Source organism: Emys orbicularis, chromosome 4, assembly GCF_028017835.1.
Source record: "Emys orbicularis isolate rEmyOrb1 chromosome 4, rEmyOrb1.hap1, whole genome shotgun sequence".
NCBI classification, from domain to species: Eukaryota; Metazoa; Chordata; order Testudines; family Emydidae; genus Emys; species Emys orbicularis.
The window spans coordinates 32541217-32565963 of record NC_088686.1 but is presented as its reverse complement, the minus strand read 5'-3'; the positions used below and the strand labels follow the sequence as shown (position 1 = coordinate 32565963).

Here is a 24747-nt window from a genome sequence, read left to right as displayed (position 1 = left end):
TTGCAAAATCCATGTTGCCTATTTTTTATCATACTATTATCTGCTAGGTGCTTAGAAATTGTTTATTTTATAATTTGTTCCAGTATCTTTCCAGGTATGCAAGTTAGGCTGATAAGTCTCTAATTTCCCGGGTCCTCTTTGTTCCCCTTTTTGAAGATAGGTATCACGTTCCCCCTTCTCTAATCCTTTGGGACTTTCCCCGTCCTCCATGAGTTCTTGAAAATGATTGCTTTGGCTAGCTCCTTAAGTACTCTAGGATGAATTTCATCAGGCCCTGTCAACTTGAATACAATATTTAACTTACCTCAATATTCTTGAACCTGTTAATTCCCTATTCTGTCCTGTGTTCCTTGTTGTTAATATCGGGTGATGCATCTAGTGAATTGTTTTAGTGAAGACTGAAGCAAAATAGGCATTAAACACTTGTGTCTTCTTTGTGTCATCTGTTATAAGCTTTTCTTCCCTAGTAAGTAATGGACCTACACTTTCCTTTATCTTTCTCTTGCCCCAATGTATTTACAGAACCTCTTCTTACTGCCTTTTGTCTTTCATTAGGTGTACCTCATTTTGCGCCTTAGGGCTTGTCTACGTTATCCGCTGGATCGACAGGCAGCGATCGATCCGGGGGGGGGGAGTGTCGATTTATCGTGTCTAGTCTAGACACAATAAATCGACCGCCGAGCGCTCTCCTGTTGACTCCGGTACTCCACCAGGGCGAGCGGCGCAGGCAGAGTCAATGGGAGAGCGTCAGCCGTCGACTTACTGCAGTGAAGACACTACGGTGAGTAGATCTAAGTACGTCGACTTCAGCTACGCTATGCACATAGCTGAAGTTGCGTAACTTAGATCGATTCCCTCCCCCTCCCCCCCCCCCCAGTATAGACCAGGACTTAGTCTTTCTGATTTTGTTCCTGCTTGTTTGTGCTATTCTTTCACACTCATCCTTAGCAATTTTGTCCTTGTTTCCATTTTGTACAATTCCTTTTTGATTTTCACATTATTAAAGAACTCCTGAAACAATCATATTGGCCTCTTATTAGTCTTCCCTTTTTTCTTCTGCCTCAGGATTTAGTTTGCTGTTTTATTTTTAATATTGTCTCAGAGAAACTGCCAGCTCTCCTGTACTACTTCCATTTGCCTTACACAATCTTTTCAAAAGGTACCATACATAACAGTTCTTTAAGTTTGTCGAAATCTGCTTTTGTGAAGTCCATTGTCCTTATTCTGCTGCTCTCATTCCTTTTCCTTAGAATTATAAATTCTATCATTTTGTGATCTTCACTGAAGTTGCCTTTTGCTTTCGGATTCACAACCACTTCCTCTCTGTTAATCAGAATCAAATCTAAAATAACTTCTCCTCTTGTTACCTCCTCCACCTTCTGAAATAAAAGGTTGTCCCAAATACATTCCAAGAACTTGTTGACAGTCTGTGTTTTCCTGAATTATTTTTCCAACAAGTATCTGGGAAGTTAAAGTCCCCCATTACTACCATGGTTCGTGTTTTGGCTGCTTCTGTTATTTGTTCTAGAAATGTCTCATCCTCATTTGGTGGTCTACAGTAGATATCCTACCGCCTCCCCACCTTTTCCTCTTTTTATCTTCACCCAGAGACTTTCAACACGTCTGATTCTCACTTTTTTCTGGACCTTAGTTGGGAAAGCTTGAGTTGTGAAATGGGGTTAGGAAGTTTTGGAGGGCAGGCAAATAATCACATAAAAAACTACAGAGTAGGATTCATTTTAATCAGAAATGTAAACAGGCAGTGACAAAAGAAAGCTGGGATGAAACACACCTTGTCATGTCCGGTGTCTCCTCCTCTGACAATATCTGGAGCCATGTATTCTATAGTTCCGCAAAAGGAATATGCTCTCTCATTCTAAAAAAGACACACATATTGATATCAAATGATTACAATGAATAAGGGCTATATATAACTAACAGCTGGTGACCCACAGCTATCATTCAAACAATTCAGAACTGCATAGACAAATCACCTTCCATCATACAGAGAATTAACACAGAACCCTTGAGACTATTCACTACCTCCTAGGCAAGAACTACAATATTATGAATTTGTGGGGCAGATTTAACATAAGCACATGAAACAATCTTTGGTATTTAAAACAAAAATATCATCTAGACTTAAAATAGAGTGTAACCAATTAGCTGCTACAGGACATCATCCAATATACGATTTATATGATCTCTGCCAGGTGCATTACTAATGCTCTAAATAACATGATAAAATGTGTAGGTAAAATACAACGATACATTTTTATAAAGGTCTTTGCAATTTGGCTAAACTTGATGTTATATCACACCCTCTGGCTCCCATATTCATGAAGCTATACTGACCTCTATTAAAAAAAATCTCTTTTCATAATATACAGTGTGTAAAAAACAACCCCTCTCTCTTCTTGGGAGCAAATTGTTTTCATTTTATTCTACACACAACGTATTTGTTTTGGTTGTGTTCAATCTGAGCTGTTTTCACAGGTCATTGTACCATTCTTTGTTGATAGCCATTTACTTTTGTGGGCAACATAAGGTAATGCTGTGCCTTGATAATTATGAAAGCACATGTAATTAGGCCAAGCAACACTGTTCACCCCTTATCCTTCAAGGTTCTAGCATTTTTTGGAAAAATCACGATAGGTCCTTCAAAGAAGTGTGTTCAAATAAGCAGATATTTCACAAGTCAGGTTTACATTTGTAGATTCAGATTTGTAGTTCAAGACAGGTGCTATACAAGGAAATCAAGAACGTACTACACTAGAAAAAGGAAACTTCTGAAATAAATTTAAAAAAAAAGTCTTGTTCAGTGCTTCCATGAGATGTAAATTAACCAGTATAATGCCAAATTATTAAACTATATTTTATTAGAAAATTTATACTCTGGCTCGCATCTGATAAATTTCTGTTTTAATATAGTTAAATATAAGCCTAATTTTTGGGAATGTTATTTGTTTAAGATTGTTTCAGCTGTTCCCCTTAATAAAGCAATAGAATAGAAAACAATTATTTTCTTCTAACCAAATTCTTTCTGGATTGTGTCCACAATCACTGAATATTCAAATACTCACTTCATCTGTAAGAAACTCCTTACTCAGACCAAAGTCTGTCAGCACAACGTGGCCATTAGAATCAAGTAGAATATTTTCAAGTTTTATATCTCGATATATAATCCCCAACTGCAAATAAACATAAAAACAGTAATATAACATTGATTTGGAAATACCAACAGATATGTTGAAGAATGTTTCTAAATTTGGATCTAGCAAAAAAGTGATTAAAAATCCCAGACACAAAACTATGTTAAATTCTCTCAACCTTCACTAAATTTATCAGTAATTTAAGGGTAAAATATGTTACAAACGTGTTTTAATTATCCCAAAAATAATCACCACAAACCCAGTAAAATTCAGAGTTATGGTCAAATTTAAAAGGAATCCAAATATGCTAAGGTATAGAAATACAGTTATGGAACCCAAACCTAAACTCCACCCTGTAGTGACATTATAACATACAAATATGATAAATCCATAATAGGGGTTGCAGTCCCAGATCATAATAAACTGATTTTTAAGAGAGATTTGATTTTTATTTTTGTTCATGGTATCATTACAGGGCAGAGTAATGATTATTTGGATGCTTAACTGTGCATTACCACAGCTTAACACCTCTAGATTTCTTTTCAATTTAAAGCTTAACTCTGAATTTCCTTGGTTTGTAATAGTTCTTTTGGGGATCATTACAGCATTCTTTTTGTTTTAAAACAAAATTACTTAAATTACTTAAAATTACTGCCATGCACTCTTCGCTTCAGTTCAAGTTTTTAGCCTGGGAATTTCCTTTTTTATTTTTTCAATTAAAATTTTTGTACATGGTCACTAAACAAGAAAGGTAGAGAAAACATTACCATGCAATCTAATGATTTTGGCTTTTAGATTGACCAATATGCTCTGGGTGCTTCATCCACTGAGGAGAAACACAAAGCATCCAGAGTGTATTGGCCAGCTCCCATGCCCCACCATCTCCTAACCTCCACATTCCCCTGCTTTTACTTACACACACCAGTTTCCTTTGTCTATCCTGTGCCACAAATTCCCTTGCACAGCACCCCAGCATTTCCCCCTTGTGACAAGTTCACAGAAGTTGAGTGATCCAGTCCAAAGAAGAGATTTTGAAAATAAGTGTTTAGGATTAATAGTGCTATTTATTTTTTCTTCAGCAGAGGCTGAAAATTAATGTTCTTTCAGAGAATTCCATGAATTCTGCCATCTCTTACTGTTCTCAATGGGTGTGAAGCTACAAGTTACTATTAGCAAAGATCCCTTGTTTCAAAATGGCCATTGCTTCCCACTGTCCCCAACCAGCATGATGTCAAGCTGCCATCAGGAAGAATGGTGGCTCTGAGAGTTAGTAGCCACCATCCTCCCTGAGGGCCATCTTGGCTTCACCCTCAATGGAAACAATGGCAGGCAGTAAACATTTGAAAGAGAGCATCTCTCTGATAGCAACCCGCACCTTCACACCCACTGAGAATAGTAAGAGATGGCAACCCCCATTTTGAAAGAGGATGGATTGTGAAGGACATAGGGCTAATTTGTATTAATCCATGAATACTGTATGTTTTATATGATTGTTGAATGAAATAGGTACTTAGTAGCTATATTGGATTAATGGGAACTGGACACATAGGTTAGTTCGTTTTAATACTAGGCTGTTCAAAAAACAGTCAGGAACACTAGACAATGTGTGCAAATAAGTTACAAAAACAGCACAAGAAGGCTGAGCAATTAACTGTAAATATTCCACTTACAGGCTCCAGCCAAGAGTTACATTGCTGTTCTGCCAAGGCTGGAACCTAAAGATCAAAAGGACACTGAACAGTTAAAGTGACTCTCTACTGAGAAAGAGGTGTGAGTTGTCGGGGATGCTTACACGGAGCAGTTCAAAACAGAGACAGATTCTGAGGGAGGGTCTAAGTTGTGCTATCTGGCTACTATCAGGGGAATGGTAGTCTAGACAGGCATTTGGACTGTTTAGTGTGCTCAAATTCTCTCTCTCTCTTATGCAGAGCAGTGTTCCTACTGTTAAAGATAAGCAATACATTGTTTTTGAGAAGGTCACTGTATAGTAACTGCTCGTCAAAGCCCTGAAGGAAAGACCTGCAGGGCTCAGTAAATTGGGCCTGCTGAGTGAACAAGGGAAGTAGACCAGGTCCCTGGTCTGCAAGTCAGAGAAGTGTGAGATTCCACCCAGATAGAGGTGTAGGCAGGATGCCTCTCATCTGAGAGGGCTGTGCACTTGGAGAGACTAGAAAGGGGTTCCAGGTGCAGTTAAGAAGGTAACTGACACAGATCTTCATGGAATTCTCTGAGAAGAATATTGTTTTTCAGCCTCTCCTGAAGAAAAATCTTTCAGTTATAAAAAAAACAAACAACAAGAAATGACTTACTCCTACATAAATTTCTTCAAATGTAGGCAATGCATGAGATTTCAACATTTTAACTATATGGGAGGTTTCAAGAGTATGTTACTCCATGATTAAGACTATTCAGGACCCCAAAAAACCCCAAAGCTAAGATTCTTAAAGGACCCATTATAAATTTAACTTGTAAACTAATTAAATTACTTACTTGTAGATTATCAGAAACAATATTCTGTACTAAATAAGTGTTGTAATTTAGGGGAGTATAAACTGTATTCTTAATATATAAGAAAGTGGCTGAATCCCTACTTTTAAGTGCAAAACTGAATTCAACCTTAATAATGGAACCACCAGCACCTATAGGTTCCTGGCTGGTCTCTGCAGATTATGTAAGATTCTATAAACACAATGCAGGAGCCAGTTATGCTACAGCAGGCTGCACGGCAATTTTGCTCACATAAATTTCCACTCTCTTTGCATCATTAAAATAACAATTCATCAGAGACCGCACTATTAGTATTACTATGCCTTACGTTCCTAAAGCTCATGCTTCAGAGTTTCAGCAGGACACCTGTTTGGGATCAGGAAGGGATTCCCCCTCTCCCCCAATGTATTCTTGGAGGTTTGGGGTTTTTGTTGTTGTTGTTGTTGTTTTAAATCTTCTTCTGAAGTATCAGAGATGACCATGACTGGAGATGGGACATTAAGCAGGATAGGCCAGGGCCCCAAGGAGGCACTGAGCACACTGTCTCTCAGGTACTTGGGCTGGCTGATTCTTGTTCAAATGCTCAGGGTCTAACTGATTGCCGTATGTGGGGCTGGGAGGGAATCTTCCACCAGGTCAGATTGCAAAGGAAGTCGAAACCCCCCCCAAATCACTACTAGTGTGTGTATGTGTGTCACTTGCTTGCTTAATCACTTACAAACCATTGCAGGGGCCTAAAGCACTGGTGCACCTCAGTCTCTCCTAGCCTCTGCCTGTGGCACATAATAGTCTAGTCTTCTCTGGGTTGTAACATTGTGATCTAATTTTGGTTGTTGGGTGGTGGTGGACTGTGATGTACAGGAGAGCAGACTAGATGATCTGGTGGTCCCTTCTGGACTCAAGCTCTCTGACTCTAAACTCTACATGTACAAAAAAACTACAGTCTTAGCCTCTTCTCTATCACATAGCCAAAATAAGGAGCTGAAAGTGCAAACATTTTCATTATAGCCTCTCTGCTGGGAAGAGCAGGTGGGTTGTTTTACTGAAGACCATGAACATATATATTGTTCACTAATATCAAAATTTTCAAACTTGGCTGTCTAGCCAGGCTCTGTGACAGGGCACTGTTAGTAGCTGTAAGCTAACTGGTCACTTAGAACACCCGGGTCACCAGGTGTAGTTAAGAGTAGGAGGGACTTAGGTAGTTTGGGGTTGGAAGAGTAGAAAATTCAACTTGCACCTGTAGGGAGCCTTATGAAGGTAATTAGCTCACCAGCTTGATAGCTCTCAGAAGAAAGCCAGCCATATAAAAGGCTAAGCCAGAGAGCAGGAAAGGGGTTCTACATAACTGTGGCTATGTTGTGATGTATCTGCAGCATAAACAGCAATAAAGACACCTGGTTGAGGTACCTGCTGGAATTAAGCATGCTGCTTAGTTCACAAAGAGGGCTTACCAGCCATGGTTTCCAGGAGCTGAAGGGGGAGCTCATTCAGAGGCTCCTAAATTTATATTTAGAATCTAAATGAAAGTGACCTGATTTTTAGAAGTTCTGAGTCCCCACAATGAATATTTTGCCTTGGTTTTCAATAAGGATAATCATATGAAACATGTGCATGAAGGCAGCATGGCTGATGGAAATTAGGGTCTAGAACTGGAAATTACCACATCTGAGATGGAAAAAAAACTCTGAAGAGCTTAATGCGCTCAAATAGAAGGGACTGGATAATTTCCATCGCAGAACACAAAGAACTGGCACATGAGATTGCTAATCTAGTAGCAAAGATTTTTCATAAATCTATCTATTCGGGGGGAGTACCATATGACTGGAGAATAGTTAATGTCATACTTATATTTTTTTTAAACGTGATTTGGACAATTACAGACCTGTTAAATTAACCTTAGGAGTATGTCAGGCTTTAAAACAAATTGTGGAGAAAAGAATAATTAAATTAACGGAAATAAATGGTAAAGAGAATATAATGCCTCACAGGTTTACCAAACATAGATCATGCCAAACTAACCTGATTTACTATTTTGAGAAAAATAACTGATTTTTTTAGATAATGGAAACGCAGTAGATCTAATATACAGTACTTGAACTTCAACACATCATTTAATGTGGTATCACATGGGAAATTATTAGTTTAATTAGGGAAAATGGGGATCAGCACAAGAATTGTCAGGTGGATAAGGAACTGGCTAAATGGGAGAAAGCAACAGGTTATCCTGAAAGATGAATTATCAGACTGAAAGGAGGTTACTTGTGGAATTCCTCAAATATCAGTCTTGAGACCAATCTTATTCATGACCTTGGCACAAAAAGTAGAAGTATGCTAATGAAATTTGCTGATGATACAAAGTTGGGAGGCATTATTAATACAGAGGAGAACAGGAATATTATACACGGGGATCTGGATGTTCTTGAAGACTGGAGTGGCAGAAATGGGATGAAACTCAATAGCAGAAAGTGCAAGATTGTTGAAGTTAGGATCTAAAGAATTTTTGCTGGCACCTCATCAGCTTGAAGTGACAAAGAAGAGAGACCTAACTACAAGTGTCAGTCACAATATAACTATGAGCCACTTCATAATTCAGCTGTGAAATGCAGTTGTGAAAAAGGCAAAGCCGATCTTAGTATGTTTCACGCAAGGCATTTCTAGTAGAGATAGAGAAGAATTAATGCCATCATACAAAGTACTGGTAAGACCTCATTTGGAATACTGTGTACAGTTCTGGTCACCTGTGTTCAAGAAAGATTAATTTAAACCGAAACAGGTGCAGAGAAGAGCTGCTAGGATGACCAGAGGAATGGAGGGCCTATCTTTTGATAGGAGATTGAAGAGTTTGGCTTGTTTAGTCTATCAAAAAGAAGGCTGAGAGGGGATATGACAGCTCTTTATAAATACATTAGATGGTAAATACAAGGGAGGGTGAAAAACTATTTAATCTCAAGGACAATGTTGGCACAAGAGCAAATGGATATAAACTGGTCATGAACAAATTCAGGATGGGAAATTAGGTGGTTTCCAACCATCAGAGGGGTGAGTTTCTGGAATAGCCTCCCAATAGGAGTCGTAGGGGTAAACAACTTAATTAACTTTAAGACAACTAAACAAATTTATGAGTGTGATTGTATGAGGGGGTAGCTTACGATGGGTAGGAGGCAGGGCTCATCAGCTCTGGGTCTCACTTCTGGTTTATGCCATATGTTCTTAAAAGCTTATGCTTCAGGGTTTCAGCCAGACACCTGGAGGGATCAGGAAGGGATTTCCCTCCCCCACAATGAATTCTGGTTTTTGGTGATGGTGGTGGTTGTTTATCTCTTTCCTCTGAAATATCAGTATGGACACAGCTGAAGATGGGACATTAGACAGGGAGGTACAAGGCTCTGCGGTGGCACCAAACATTCTCTCTCTCAGGTGCGTGGCTGGCTGATTCTTGCTCATATGTTCAGGGTCTCACTGATTGCCACATATGGGTTGGGGAAGGACTTTTCCCCCAGATCATATGGGCAGTGATCTTGTTTTTTTCCCCCCACTTTCCTCTTCAAGATGTGGGTGCAGGTTATTTGCCAGGATGATCTGGGTATATCTTGCTTATTCATTTCCCTGACTTTCCGGAGCCCTCAAGCACTGGTGCACCTTTCTCCATTCCATTCTCTGCCTGTGGCACATAACAGTCTAGTCTTCTGTGGGCTGTAATACTTTGGTCTAATTTTGGTTGTTGGGTTTAGTGTGCAGGTGCTGGGTAGTGTTGGTGTCCTGTGATATACACAAGGTCAGACTAAACAATCTGGCGGTCTCTTCTGGCCGTAAAGTCTATGACTCGCAAATCCCAGTAAATTCAATGGGACATCTTTGTAAATTATGCCTCTCTTAGGTGCCTAAATAGGAAACTAGGTGTCTAATTTTAGGCCTCAGATTTGAAAATTTTAACCTATAATTTTAATGAAAGGACAAAGTTATAAAAACTGACTGCAGACATCTCTGTTCTTTATGCTGAAAGAAAATGAGAGTCACAATGACATTTCATGTGTGAAAAGAAGATACTATTGGAAATGGAGATATTCAGAAAGCAACAACCAATTGGCAAAATAACAAATACTGACTCCAGAGACAGAGTGTAGACTCTAGTCTTAATCTGTGCACAGATACTACAGATGAATACCTAATAAAGGGACATGTATTTATAATTCATTAAATAATTAATATTTAAAATTGGTGTATATAATCATGCGCTATATTTTTAAACAAAAACAATTAAGTCCTTTTTATTTTTTATATAATCATGAAGATGTAACTCACAAGAAAGCATTGATGGAAAAAACTGTCTTACCTTGTGCAGGTGTTCAAGAGCCAGTACAATTTCTCCAATGTATATCTGCACGTCATTTTCTGTAAATCTCTCTCTTTGAGAAAGGTGAGTAAAAAGTTCTCCTCCATTTATATAGTCTATAAATTAAAACAGAAAATCTAGTAATTTCACTTTCTTTTAAAAGCTTTTTTAAAAATTATTTTGACATATTACCATTTCTTGAAAAAATAACAAATGTTCTGAACTAGATGCTTTTATTGTATTTTAATAATATTTTACATATACGTATACAGCTTTTTATACATACATATACAGCACTTGAAATCCCTTGAGGAAGGAATATGAGAATCTTTATAAAGTTTCAAATCGAAGGCCCAAAATTAAAGTTTCCCTTAGGTAGACTTTTCACACAGCAGCTCAGTAATAGCAAAAACCTATTTATCTCAAAAGTATGAAAGGCAAATTGCAAAGAATTTTCTTTTTAAAAAGAGTCACACACACACACACACACACACACACACACCCCCTTTGCACTGCCAAGGCGTAGAAGATGGTATTTTGGGCAGGTGGTGTTCCAAAACTGGGAAGGGAAGGGACAGGTGTAGTAGCAGAGTTCTCCACAGGCGTACAGCTCCCTGAGAAACCATCACCTCCTCATCCTCCTCATGGGTTTAGGTGTGCTCTGAGAATGCTACTGGATCAGACACTACAGAACCCGAACCACCAAAAAAGAAAATCTGCTGGTGGCATCTGACTCAGATGATGAAAATGAACATGAGTTGGTCTGCACTGCTTTGGATTGTTATCAAGCAGAACTCATCATCAGCATGGACGCATGTCCTCTGGAATGGTGGTTGAAGCATGAAGGGATATATGAATCCTTAGCGCATCTGGCATGTAAATATCTTGCCACGCCAGCTAGTACAGTGCCATGAGAACAACTATTCTCACTTTCAGGTGACATTGCGAACAAGAAGCGGGCAGCATTATCTCCTGCAAATGTAAACAAACTTGTTTGTCTGAGCGACTGTCTGATCAAGAAATAGGACTGAGTGGACTTGTAGACTCTAAAGTTTTACATTGTTTTATTTTTGAATGCAGTTATTTTTTGTACATAATTCTACATTTGTAAGTTCAACTTTCATGATAAAGAGATTACACTACACTTCTTATATTAGGTGAATTGAAAATACTATTTCTTTTGTTTTTTTACAGTGCAAATATTTGTAATAAAAAATAAATATAAAGTGAGCACTGTACACTTTGTATTCTGTTATAATTACTCAATATATTTGAAAATGTAGAAAACATCAAAAAATATTTAAATTAATGGTATTCTATTATTAACAGTGTGATTAATCACGCAATTAATCGCGATTAATTTTTTTAATCGCTTGACAGACCTAGTGTAAAGCAAGCAAAAGATGCTCTAGCAGAATGAGAACTTACAACAGAATGCACACAAACTGTCATTAACTTGTAACTTTCAATGATACACTGTTTAACCTATCTGGAAATATGTGAGCAAACATACTATGACCATATGATTCTTAGCATAAAGAAACAATCAACATAAAACTACGTTTTAGGAAATCATTTATTTAAATAATAGGTTAGAACTCTTTTTATGCATCTAAGAACTGTCCCTGCTGAGACATTCTGCCAGCACATTGCTCTCCCCTGCTAAAGGCAGGGCCACTGGACAGACATTGTGAAGAATGCACGAGTCCCATAATGACTGCTTCAGCACATAACTGCGAACAGTCAGCACCCCTTTGCTTGTTGATGTAACACATAGTGGCTGTATTATTCATTGCTTGAGGAAGGAAAGATCAAACGAATGACTCTTAACTTCAACACATTTAAAAGCAAGCTCTTTTCCTGAGAAGCCCAGTGGCCCTGAATTGTAAAATGACCCAAATGCACTCCTCATCCATTGTGTGGTGCATCTGAAATTATCTTGAGTCTGGCGTGGCGAACCACATATGTGCACGCCGACATGTGACCCAAGAGCTGTTGGCTCTGGCTGTTGTCACTGGAAATCTTGTGACTGTGTCGATGAGCCCTTTCAGGGTCTCGAACCTGTCCAGTGGGAGGGATGCCCTGGCCGACGTGGCGTCCAGGACTGCCCCGATAAACTCTATGCGCTGTACCAGGACTAATGTGGACATGGTGCCATTCACCAACAGGCCCAGAGTGGTGCATGTGGACAGAAGGAGCACCACGTGATCCCGCACCTGCAACCGGGAGCTGTCCTTGACCAGCCAGTCGTCCAGATAGAGGAAGATCTGGACCCCACAGCACCTGAGATAGGCGCCACCACAGACATACACTTTGTAAATATCCTGGGGGCAGTGGACAGGCCAAATGGGAGGACCGCAAATTGGAGTGTTCCTGTCCAACCGTGAAATGGAGGAAACGCCTGTGCCCCTCGAATATGGGGATGTGGAAGTACGCGTCCTGCAGATCGAGGGCGGCGTACCAATCCCGGGGATCCAGGGAGGGAATGATGGAGGCCAGGGAGACCAGGCGGAACTTGAGCTTCACCATGTACTGGTTCAGGCCTCGCAGGTCCAAGATGGGCCTGAGCCCCCCCCCCCCCTTTGGCCTTCGGGATAAGGAAATAGCGGAAGTGGTACCCCTTGCTTTTGAACTCCACTGGCACCACTTCCACTGCTCCTAGGCCAAGGAGCTGCACCATCTCCTGCTCAAGCAGAGCCTCGTGAGAGGGGTCCCCCAGGAAGGACGGGGGCGGAGGGTGGTTGGCAGGGTAGAGGTAAACTGGAGGGTGTAGCCCCGGGAGATGTTGCTGAGGACCCATTGTTCCGAGGTCAGCCACAACCACTCTGGGAGAAAAGCACACAACCGGTTGGAGAAGGGAAGATTTATTGTGGGTGGTTCCCTGATTTGAACTGGTAGGTCACCCCCAGGCATCCTGTCAAAACTGTCATTTCCCTGACTGTTTGCCCTTCGAGGACCCAGGCTGGGGGGCAGACCGGGACTGCCTCTACAGGCGTTTCTTATAGTCCCACGACTTTTTATAAGGGGGCTCGTATTTAGAGTGGGTGGCCTGGGTGGGAGCCTGCTGCGGCTTAAACTTAAGTCTAGCCGGAGCCGGAACATAGAGGCCAAGAGTCTTAAGCGTAGTGCGGGAGTCTTTCAGGCCATGCAGTTTTATGTCCGTCTGTTCTGCAAACAGAGCTTTGCCGTCAAACGGGACATCCTGCAAGGAGTTCTGCGCCTCACTGGACAGCCCCGACAGCAGGAGCCACAACACCCTTCTCACGGATACCGCGGAGGCCATGAACCGCACAGCCGTGTCCACCGCATCCAACGCTGCCTGCAGGGTTGCCTTGGCAGCTGCTGTACCTTCCTCCACCAGAGCTTTGAACTCCTTCCTGTCAAGCTCCTGGAGGGAGTCCTCGAATTTGGGCAGAGAGTCCCACAGATTGAACTCATACCGGCCCAGGAGAGCCTGATGGTTTGCCACCCATAACTGGAAGCTCGAGGATGAATAAATTTTTCTCCCAAATGAATCCAGCCTCCTTGAGTCTTTATTTTTCGGAGGAGGGGCTGGTTGGCCCTGCCGCTCCCTGTGGTTGACCGACTTGACCACCAGGGAGTTAGGGGCAGGGTGGGTGTATAGGTATTCGTGTCCCTTGGCGGGCACAAAATACTTGTGTTCCACTCTCTTTGAGATGGGGGGCAAGGAGACCGGGGTTTGCCACAAGGCATTTGAAATTTTTGCCACCCCTTCGTGGAGTGACAAGGCCACCCTGCCCGGTACCGGGGCGGACAGGACATTAAAGAGGGAGTCTGAGGGCTCCTCCACCTCCTCTGCCTGAAGGTTGAGGTTTGATGCCACCCTTTTCAATAGTTCCTGGTGGGCCTTAGAGTCCTCCTGCAGGACAGAGGGGCCGTAATCGCCACATCAGGGGAGGGTGAGGAGGCAGGTGCCATACTTTGCGAGTCCACCGGCACCGGAGGATCCATCACTTGGTCACTCTCCGGGCACGGCGCCGAAGATGCACGTCCCACTGACTCCTTCCTCGGAGGCCGGGAGAGGGAGGCCAATGGCCGTTCCAAGGCTCCAGCCACCGAGCGAAACCCCACAAGGGGCTGCGTCAGGGGCCACGGTGCCCACTGGTACCACTGTGCCAGCCACGGGGCCTGGTGCCACTGCACCTGCTGTGGCACCGGCGGCGCAGGCTGTTCGCCCTGGCTGGCCTGTCCCATCGATCGACGACTATGAAGGGAGGCCAGGCTGACATACGACCTGCCACTGTCCCTGGACTGGGAGGAGCAGCGGTGCTGACCACGAGACCGTGATCCTGACGTAAAGGAACAGTACCGCCAGTAGCAGCTGCTCCGCGATCGGCTCTGGCGGGTGGATCCACAACAGCGGTGATCGATGCCCAGGGTTGCGGGAGCGGTGCAGTGGCAGGGTCTTGGAGCGAGACAATGAACGGGAACGGCGTCGACATTCGTGTCACGACTGGCTACGATAGCCCTTCGGAGACGAGGACCTTCGGTGTCATCTGCCTCGGTCCCCTCTGTGTCCGCTCCTCGAGGCAGAGCGGTGCCTGGAGTCTCTGTCAATCGGAACCCAGCCAGACAACCCTGGTGGGGGTCGACAGTGACCCACGAGGACTATGCATGGGACGGTCGCTGAGCAGCGAACGGAGTCGGGAACATTCCCTCGACCATGACCAGTACCGAGTCGGGGGCAACTGCGGAGATCCCAGCGGCGGCTTGCCTCTGGACCACGGAGTCAACATTGGCGATGCTCCTGGTACCGGCATGGACATAATGTCCCGGGCTGATTGCAGGGCCTCTGGTGTGGAGGGCATCCGGACATCTGGGGAAGCCTGCTCCGAATGGGCCGGGCTATTCCGCTCAACCTGAGTCGGAAGCCTAGAGGCCGATGGGGACCGAGGACTGCCCAACATGGGTCTAGCCTCTCCCCCCAATCTTGCTCCAGGGCCGCGGCGGAGAAGGCCTCTTCTTAGCCTTCTTGGTGTGCCCCGCGGATGGGGAGCGGTGCCAACTGGTAGATGGCACTGGAGGGTCGCAGCACACTGACACCGCAGTACCCAGTGCTGACTCGGAGCAGTGCGCCGGAGTCGGGTTCAACACTGACTCCATCAGGATGGCCTGGAGCCGAATGTCTCTCTCTCTCTCTTGCTCTGAGGCTTGAACAACTTGCAAATCCTGCAGCAATCGCTGAGATGGGTTTCACCCAAACAGCGTAAACAATCCGCGTGCGGATCACTCATTGGCATCGGTTACCTACAAGTGTCGCACGACTTAAAAACCCAGGGCACGGGGCATGCCCCAGCCCGGGCGCACTAAACTAAACTAATCAAACTACTTAACTACAGGTACTACTACACTGAATGAACAAGAGTTCTGGAGGAGAGCTGCAGCAAAGCTGGAGCAGAGCAGTCCCGAAGCACCTTCACTGGCGACAAGAAGGAACTGAGGGTGGGGGAGCATGCAGCATCCCTTATACTGCGCCATGGAGGCGCCACTCTAGGAGTCACTAGGGGCGCTCCCCTACGGGTACTGCTAGGGGAAAAACTTCCAGCACCGGTGCACGTGGCGAGCACGCACACCTATTGTGAAATACACATGAGCAATCACTCGAAGAATTAGGGGGGTTAGGGTTCACATGTGAAGACAGAATTTATCTGCTCAATTTTCTTAAATCTAGAATGGTACAAAAACCCTCATCTTTTTTCTGTGCCAAGAAATATCCTGGATAAAGCTCCCAACCCCTACAGATGTTTGGGTACCTCCTCAAGAGCCCCTATCAGGAGCAGTTTCTGTATTTCTGAAAGTATAATAGCCTCGTGAGTAAGTCCCCTGAAAAAAGGAAGAATAGAGGTAACTGAAAGGAGGTAAGTTTTCAAAATGAATGGCATAGCCTTTTTTTTTTTTTAACAATTTCTATGGCCCACTTGTCCGATGTAATAAGCCTCCAATTGTTCATAAAAGAAGGACAGATCCTCACTTATTGGCTCATGATTCTCAATCCTCACATCAAATCTGAGAACTTGTGTTCAAAAGGAGGGAGCAGGCTGTTTTGTCTTAGGTCTGGATCTGAAAGACCTCTTTTTTTGTGCTGGCTCTGAAAAAAGACTAAGCTTGCAGATGCTGTTGCTGACATCTCTCATTTAAGGAAAAATAAGTAGACTAACAAGGCTAAAACTGTCTCTGATAGCGAAAAGAATGGGTAAGAAGGCCTCCTTCTGACCAGGGGATAAAGACCTAGTGATGGAGCTAGTATCTTTCAATTTTATTTTTTAAATAGTTCATCAGTCTTGTTGCTGAAAAGACCATCCCCTTTAAAGGGAAGATCTTCCACTTTAATTCTAGTATCCATAGCCAGTGACGAGGAACAAGGCTAGTTCTGACTCCTTAATGCAACTGCAGATGCCAATGCTCTGACAGAAGAGTCCAAAGCATCAAACGAAGGCCTGAGCATGCTTCACAACATTCTGTTCTCCTATCAAAATAGCATTTACCAGCCTTCTGTTGTCATCTGGCAAATCCTGAACATACACAGCCGTCTTTTCCCATAGATGGAATTGATAACCAGCCATCAGCACCATAGTAATTGGTCATCCTAACAGTAAGAGAAAGGGAGTGGGGAGGGGACTCTTTCTCCAAGTGGCATTGATCTTCCTCTCTCTGTCTGCAGGAGTCAAGTGGGCTTGGCCGGACCTAAGCCTGTTACTAGCAGCAGCCAGCACCAGAATTAGGCACAGGGTAATTAAAAAAAAACCCAGTAATTAGAAAATTGTCTTTTTAAGCCATGAAGGATGAGGGGTCTATAGTCCTTCCATTTTTTAAATATTTACTATCAACCAATCTGTATAGTCTTGTTATCCATATAAGTATCTAATCACTTTTTGTATGTTGCTCAACTCCAGGCCACAATATTCTGGCAATGAATTCCACAAACTAGTATAGATTGTGTGAAAAAGTATTGTTCATGATTAGTTTTGAATTTGCCACCTTTCAATTTCATTGGAAGTCCTCTTGCTCCTACATCATAATGGTATATGAATAAATCTACTCAATCTATTTACTCTATACCATTTATTGTTTTGGCATCTTCACCATGTCCATTCTTACTCACCTCTTCTAGAACGTAACGCATAATATAATCCTAATCTTTTCGATCTCTCTGTATAGGAAAGATTTTCCCTTGCCTCTAACCATTCTTGTCACCAGTCTCCAAACCCTCGCTATTTATATATACTTTCTGAGATACCGTGAACAAAACTAAAAACAATATTCCAGGTCACTGTGTTCACCTCTGATTTATTGAAGGCCATTGTAATATTTTTCACATTATTCATTATGCATTTTAACATTTTGTTTGCTTCTTAGACTTCTGCTGTACATTGAGCAGAGATCTTCAGTGAGTTATCAGCAATGATGACCAGTCTTTTCCCCAAGTTGATAAAATTAATATAGAATTCTGTAAGGTGCATGAGTAGTTCAGACTACTCCCTCCAATATGAATAACTTTGTACTTATCAACATTGAATTTCATCTGCCATAATGTTGCCCATTCTCTGAGCTTGTGTAGGTCCCTCTGATTTTTCTCTGTCTTTTCTTGTCTTGACTAACCTGAAATTTTTATTCTTACTATCACCCCCTTTCTCAGATCATTACTATATTAAACACCACCCATTTTAGTACAGCAGTGTTTCCCAACCTTTTCCAGTCTAAGGCACAATTACCTCAGTAAAAGATTTGTGCGGCGCACTCCTGCCCTGCATTACAATTATTATAACAAAACATACTTTTAATGAGAAATTTGAGCTTGCCTTGATATGCAGAGTCCTTCCTGGCAGGAAATATTGAGAGTGCAACTCAGAGCTCTTACTCCACCAATCTCAGATGCTCTCTTTGTTTGGTTTTGATGTAAGTCAGGCTTGAAGAAACATAACTTGCACAGGTATGTGGTTGAAAATGGCAACAAAATGGAAATAGCATGGTCTGAGATTACTGCATATTCGTTTGCCACTGTCAACCAGAATAAGTCCAAAGGCATGTCACCAAATTTAATTTTAAAAGGGGGTCCCATCCTTTAATTCATCAAGTTGCTCTTGAGTCATTATTGTAAGATTCTTAGCACTTTCCATTGCAGAGGAAAGCCAAGGATCCCAGAACCAGTCGAAATCTTCTATATAGGTTGACAGAAAATATAAGCTCAATTTTTCTTCCAGACTATTTAAATGCTCAGAAATGACATTTACCAAAATACTAACAGTAGGATCTGCCACGTTTTCAAAGGGAACATTTCTATTGAGTCTTGCTAGTTTTTTCACGTCAGAGGGCTAACTTAGATCTAAACCCATGCAGTTTATCCATGAAGGAGACACGATTCTCATTTCTACCTTGCATTTTCCTGCTCAGTTCATTGAGGTGGTGAAATATATCAGCCAGGTAAGTATGTTTTACACACCATGCCACACCAACAATTAAGTCTGTGTATGCTGATTCCTCCAAAGCTAAGAAATTTTTAACTCTTCTCTCAGTTCATAAAAACATAAGAGAACTTTTCCATGGAAAAGCCAGTGTATTTCTGTGTGCAAAAGTAAACTCTGGTGTTCTGATCTCATTTCTTCACACAACAGTGAGAAAAGGCAACATTTTAAGAACCATGATTTTATTAAGTTGACTATCTTTACTGCTCCATCTAACACTAAGGAAAGTTCTTCTGGCAGTGTTTTGGCCATAAGAGCTTCACGATGCAGGAAAAAGTGGGTCACCAGCACATCTGGGTTTTGTTCTTTAGCCTTGTTTACAAACCCCTTCACTTTGCCAGTCATGGGGGCAGTCCTGTCTGTGCAAACACTAAGACAATTTTTCCATTGCAATTCTCCCTCCTCAAGGTTCCTCTCCAGGCATGTGACCTGGCAGGTGTCTGAAAAATAAAAAAAAATCTTTTATACTATTTCCATCAACGTGCCTGATGTTAGATAAGAGTTGAGCAGGACGACTGATATCTGCTGATTCATCAAGCTACAGCGCAAATTTTCCACTTGATCTAATTTTTTTCCTCAGAGTACAGTTTCAACATCAGCTGATCTCACCAATGCGGTGACTTATATTATCTGAAAGGGGAACTTTTGCAATTTCATTGACTGCATTTGCACCTAACATTACTCTCACCATTTCTTGGCATGCTAATGTTTCTGCGACTGTATGCGGCTTTTTCGCCTTCGCTACATGCTCAGCAACCAAGCAGCTTGCTTCCAATGGTTTATCAGAAATTGTGACACAGCCTTTCATCATTTGCACTTGTTTTTCATTTTGATCCTTCAAATGCTCAAAAAAAAAAAAAGGCCCTTGTTGGCAAAGGATAGATGTTTGCTTGTAAGGTGTCATTTTAACTTACTTGGCAAACTTGCATGACTTTTGCTCCACACATAATACTGATGAAGAGAGCAAGATGGTTCACCTGTAAACAAAAATCCAAATTGCAAATGCTCTCACAATAGCGCTGGCTCACAACTTTGACTTTATGTTCATGTTCAGCTTCATCACTGAAAACAGATGTGGAGGTGCCAGACTCTCTTTTCTTCAAATATTTCTCCATTTTCGAGTCTTCAATTTAAAATTCACCACTGTAACTTAACAGTTGATAAGAAAACATGGCTACCACATGATACCACGCAAACAGCAAGGTCATTTGATCACACTGTGTGTAAAGCTTGTCTCACACACGAACACCCGAAGAGTACCAGCACAAAATGCCATTGGTTATGACACTAATTAAAATAAATGAGAATTTTTTTCTCCTCACAAGTGACTTTTCCAAAATTCCATGGCACACCTGTTCATACCTGATGGCACACCGGCTGGGAAACACCGTAGTACTGAACCTTCTGGCACCCTGCTCTTACCGTTCTGTGATCATTAAATTTGCCCATTTATTTCTAGTCTTTGTTTCTCTTGGACAGTTTCTGATGTATGACAATATTTTATTCTCATACCCTTGTGAGGGACTTTGACAAAGGCCTTTTTGAAAGTCTAAGGGTAAATTTTTTCAAAGGACTTAAATGACGTTTCACCCAAAATAAACTCTCAATGAGTTTTTATTTAGCCACTCTTTTATTGATACATATAATATTTGTAATAGATCAGCAAGGCACCATCATCCTCTTCAGAAACCTTGCTGGTTCAACCCTATTTGTATCATGATCTGTTAGGTGTTCTATTATTCTATTTTTCATTACTGCTTCAATCAATTTACCCAGTACAGAAGTAAGGGTTACAGGCTTGAAATTCCAGATCACCAATAAGTCTTCTTTAACTACAGGCAATATTTGCTACCCTTTATCCCTCTGGTTTAATAGCTGATTTTAAAAGAGAGACTCCATATTTTTGCAAGCAACTCATCACTTAATTCTTTCAGAACTTTTGGGTATGCACCATCGGGGCCTGATTGGTAAACGCAACTTTTTTTTCTTTTGACATCTCAGTCCCTGACAGTACTTAATCTTTTTTTTGAAATCAGAAAAGAGTTGGTCCACACTAGATTTCTCCCCAAAATCCTATGTCATGAAGCCTGATGCAAAGAAATCATTTAGCTTTTCAGCAATGTCTTTATCTTCTTTAATTGCTTCCTTTATAGCACCCTTTTCTGTTTGCCTCCTCTGGTGGTCCAATAGACCCACCAATTCTTGTAAGATTCCTGCTTCTAATATACTTCAGAGAATTCTTGTGTGTTATACCTTTAATCGTGTTCTTTAAATTCCATCGTAGGATTCCTAATTTTCTTTTTTAAATATTGTGAAAATGTCTGACCACACTGCAGACACCTTATTCCATGTAGTTAAGCTGGAACATGTGCAGCGTCTCTCAACAAGCAGCCTTTCTGCTATTTGAACATCCTCCTTAACCCTGGTTTCCCTTTCTCTTTTATTCACAGCTCACAATAAAGTCAGCGATTTAAAGATACTCCCTGCTTCCTCACATCCTCACTCCCAAATATGCAAAGACAGTACACAAATATGGTGTACTATCTTTGCATGTTTGAGAGTGAGGACGTGAGGAACATTTCCAAAGTGAATATGTTCATTCATATGATTATATCATATTCACATAAATAAGAGTTCCTTCCCAAATATTCAAAGAAGCAAAAACAGTTTGCTTGAAATTTTTTCGAAAAGCAAACAGATGAAATTCAATCGTAGTCAAATCAAGAAGTGAGTCAAAATTCCCTAAAAGTTCAAGAAAATGTATTTCCATTATTTGTCCATCTTCTCAGGTTTCTCATAGCCATACAGAATTATGACACAAGGGAGTCATTGATAAAAACATAAACAAAAACAAAACATATATGAGCAGAGTACTGACGCTGAAACACAACAAACAAGTGCTAGCTTCACAAAAGCTTTAGGTGCCTAACTGCCTCTTTAGGCACCTAAATCCAAGAATCAGGCCCCAGTGAGATTCACAAAACCCTATTTAGCTGCTGCCAAACCTTATAGGCACCTAAACTCACTTGGTGCCTAAATGTGGTAAAAGTTCCCTCGACACCCATGTTTCCGACTGTGTGCATGCAGACTGTTGCCCTGCACCAGGTTCTGGGTGCCTAAACCCCACTGCAATGCACAAACCAGGGTAAGATAAAAATAACAGGAGTACTTGTGGCACCTTAGAGACTAACAAATTTATTAGAGCATAAGCTTTCGTGGGCCACAAGTACTCCTGTTATTTTTGCGGATACAGACTAACACGGCTGCTACTCTGAAACCAGGGTAAGATAGGCATTCCTCTACCTAAGTCACCTTTGGGACCCAATCTGGTTAGTGTGCTCAGACTTCACATACTGGATCAGGCCATATAAGGGAACTCAACAAAAGGGGGGGGGGGAAATATGTCCCTTCCAACCCTGATATTCTACGAAATAATAATAAATAAAAATTAATAATCAACTTCAATCATGACAACCACTTACCTAAAATGAGATGAAGTTTTGTGTCTGTCTGGAAAGCATAGTGCAATGTGACCAAAAATGGTGATTGCCTAATATGTTCCAGTACTTGTCGTTCTGTCCTTGTGTGCTCTGTTGTTTTGGCTTTTTGAATTATTGTTGCTTTTTTCAATACTTTCATGGCATACAGCTTTCCATTATCATGACCACTTATTTTCCTCACTAGAAATACTTTTCCATAAGCTTAAAAAAAAAGGGAAGAAGGGAAATTGAGCTGTACAATTAATCAAAGAGAAATAGCAAGAGATTAAATTAATCATATGGTCACATATACATATGTTCTACAAAAATATGTTTTAAAAAAAAGCACACACACAGTTTTCAGTGCTGTTTCTTGCAAAGCACTTTAATAGGTTTCTTCATTTCTACATTAAAAACTGTATAAATGCAAACATGCTTTGAGACAGATTCTACCTTCTCTTATATAATTCCTTTAAAATCAATGGAATTATACCAGCAGAAAACAAGTATATCAGAGAGAATAGTCAAACCCTCATGGGTGGGACTGGGTAGCACAACCTAGGAAGGTTGCCCCACACGTCGCATTATAACACTTGTTTTCATTGGCTAATAACTTTGCCAAACTTTAACCTAAATTTTCCAAGTCAGGTGCCTGTCTCAGGCTAGATATTTTTGAACATTTCAGTCAAAATGGTTCAGCTTTTTCAGAGAACAAGGCTAGGGAATAAATACATTGTTCTGCCTACAGTAAAAGATTCTGTCAACCTTTTCTTTGAACAGGTATTTTTATTTAACTACTGAAAAACATATTTGAAATGATGGTTTTGTGCAATTTTAGTTGAATTCCAATTTTCATCTAAATGGATTTTAATTTTGTTTTGCATTTGTGTTTTTTAGTTATTTTTCTAAGGAAAAGTTGTTTCTCATTGCCAACCAAGATTTGAATATGTTGATTTCCATCAGAATATATCCATTACACTAAATTTGGTACTTTTTGCTAACCAAGAGGATATACTGTATCTATACACATTTATTAAAGTATATAGCTCAACATATATTTATACAGATTCTTAACTTTTATTCTTTTTCATTATGTTAGAAAACTGTGAATTACATTTATTAGATGATTAAGGGTTTTTTTACTTGTGATTTGTGTCAAGCTACATCTGGATAGAAACTGGAATCATTAAAAATGCACACAAACATTTTTAAATGTTTTCATTAGTTAAATAAAACTACTTTGAATGAGCTGGATACATAAGGGGAATAAAAGTAAATTTATCAAAACATGTTTTGCATTTAAAACTGATTTATTAAACAAACGAAGTATGATCTATATTTAGTGAACTGAATTGATTGTCTCCATGTCCTTCAAGATTTTAGAGCTACTAGATCTCATCCTCTCACACTTCTTTTTTATTCATAGATTGGTAGGGGAAAACAAACTTTCCTGTTTTTTCAACTCCCAATTGATTTCTCAACTTAAACTGAAATAAAGAAAATATTCTATTTGACTAATTCATTCAATCTGCCCCTGCACAAGAGGCTACTGCTGTCAAAAGTGGGTTTTAGCACTTCAACAAACTCAGGCTCCAGGTGCTCAGCTAGGGACTTGCACCAGGTTCAGTGGCTTAACTCTCTAAAACTTTGGTAGCAAACAAATACTATTTGAATATTATTTAATTTAAATAATTTTAATAGATTATATTAAATTTAGGTCATAATTTCAATCTTAAATAGGTTTATTTTTTAAGAAAGAAAGTGCATTTAATATAAATATAAAAATCTGATGTTTTTAAATAGATTTTTTTTTATCCACCTTGCTCACTGGCAAGTGGGTCTCATCCCTCTCTAGTGCTTGTCTACATAGAGGATGACAACCTGCTATTGCCTTCAGTTACTCCATTTATCTCAGGTGACAGAGGTCTGTGTCGTGAATCTAAAAGTTCCAACACAACTGATGAAGCAGGAAGGTATCAATTTGATGACACATGACAGAATTTATTTGTTCAGTTTGCTTTTTTAAAAACCTAGGAAATTACATACACACATAAAACCTATGTTAAAAGAACATTGTTACTATTGCAAAGTCAAGGATTCCGAACTTAGGAAATACCAGTATTAAGGTTGCATATGCATTATAATACAAACTTTAATTACAAGATCACATGCTGTTTTTTTCCACAGGACCCCTGCCTCATTTATTACTATGAGTCCTGTGAGCTCAGCACTTCTGTAAATCAAACCACAGGGTACAGGTATGCAGAAAATGAGCTGTACACAGTTAGTGACCACCTCTGAAAAATTTGGTTTAGGCCACGTCCACACTACGGGGACTCTAGTGGCATAGCTACAGCACCATGGCTATGTTGGCATAACCACATATTGTAGATGCAGCCTAGAGTGACAAAAGGGATTTTTCCATCACTGTAGGAACACCACCTCATTCAGTAACGGTAGCCATGTCAATGGAAGCATTCTTCTGTCAACCTACCTGTCTCTACACCAGGGTCAACTATGACGCTCAGGGGCATGGATATTTTCACACTCCAGGGAGGGCAAGGAACCCCGGTGGGCCAGCCAGTATTTCACCTTGGGTCCATGGCACGCCAGGGTTATAAGATGGCAGCTCCTTCATGGAGCCATGAGCACAGGTGTATCACTGACAGTTTTTTGATGCCCTAACCCTTGTTTTTCCTGTGGTAAGAGACACACCCTGGCACATGCATATTTGCAGTGTACCAGATTGCAGCCCCTTTTCCTCCTCATCAGAAATTTTTGTTGAGGCTCTGGATGCAGTTTTCCCTGCA

The 24747-nt window shown here is 41.0% G+C and overlaps 1 protein-coding gene across 1 annotated transcript in view; it reads right to left on the bottom strand.

Moving 5' to 3' along the window:
• RPS6KA5 (ribosomal protein S6 kinase A5) overlaps window positions 1-24747 on the bottom strand; it is a 167990-nt gene that overhangs the window by 92406 nt on the left and 50837 nt on the right. Inside the window, exons 3-7 of the mRNA XM_065404223.1 lie at window positions 21941-22159; window positions 19373-19435; window positions 9976-10091; window positions 3084-3191; window positions 1793-1876 (exon numbers count right to left, since the gene is read on the bottom strand). Coding sequence (XP_065260295.1) covers window positions 1793-1876; window positions 3084-3191; window positions 9976-10091; window positions 19373-19435; window positions 21941-22159 — 590 coding nt within the window. The remainder of the gene's footprint in view (window positions 1-1792; window positions 1877-3083; window positions 3192-9975; window positions 10092-19372; window positions 19436-21940; window positions 22160-24747) is intronic.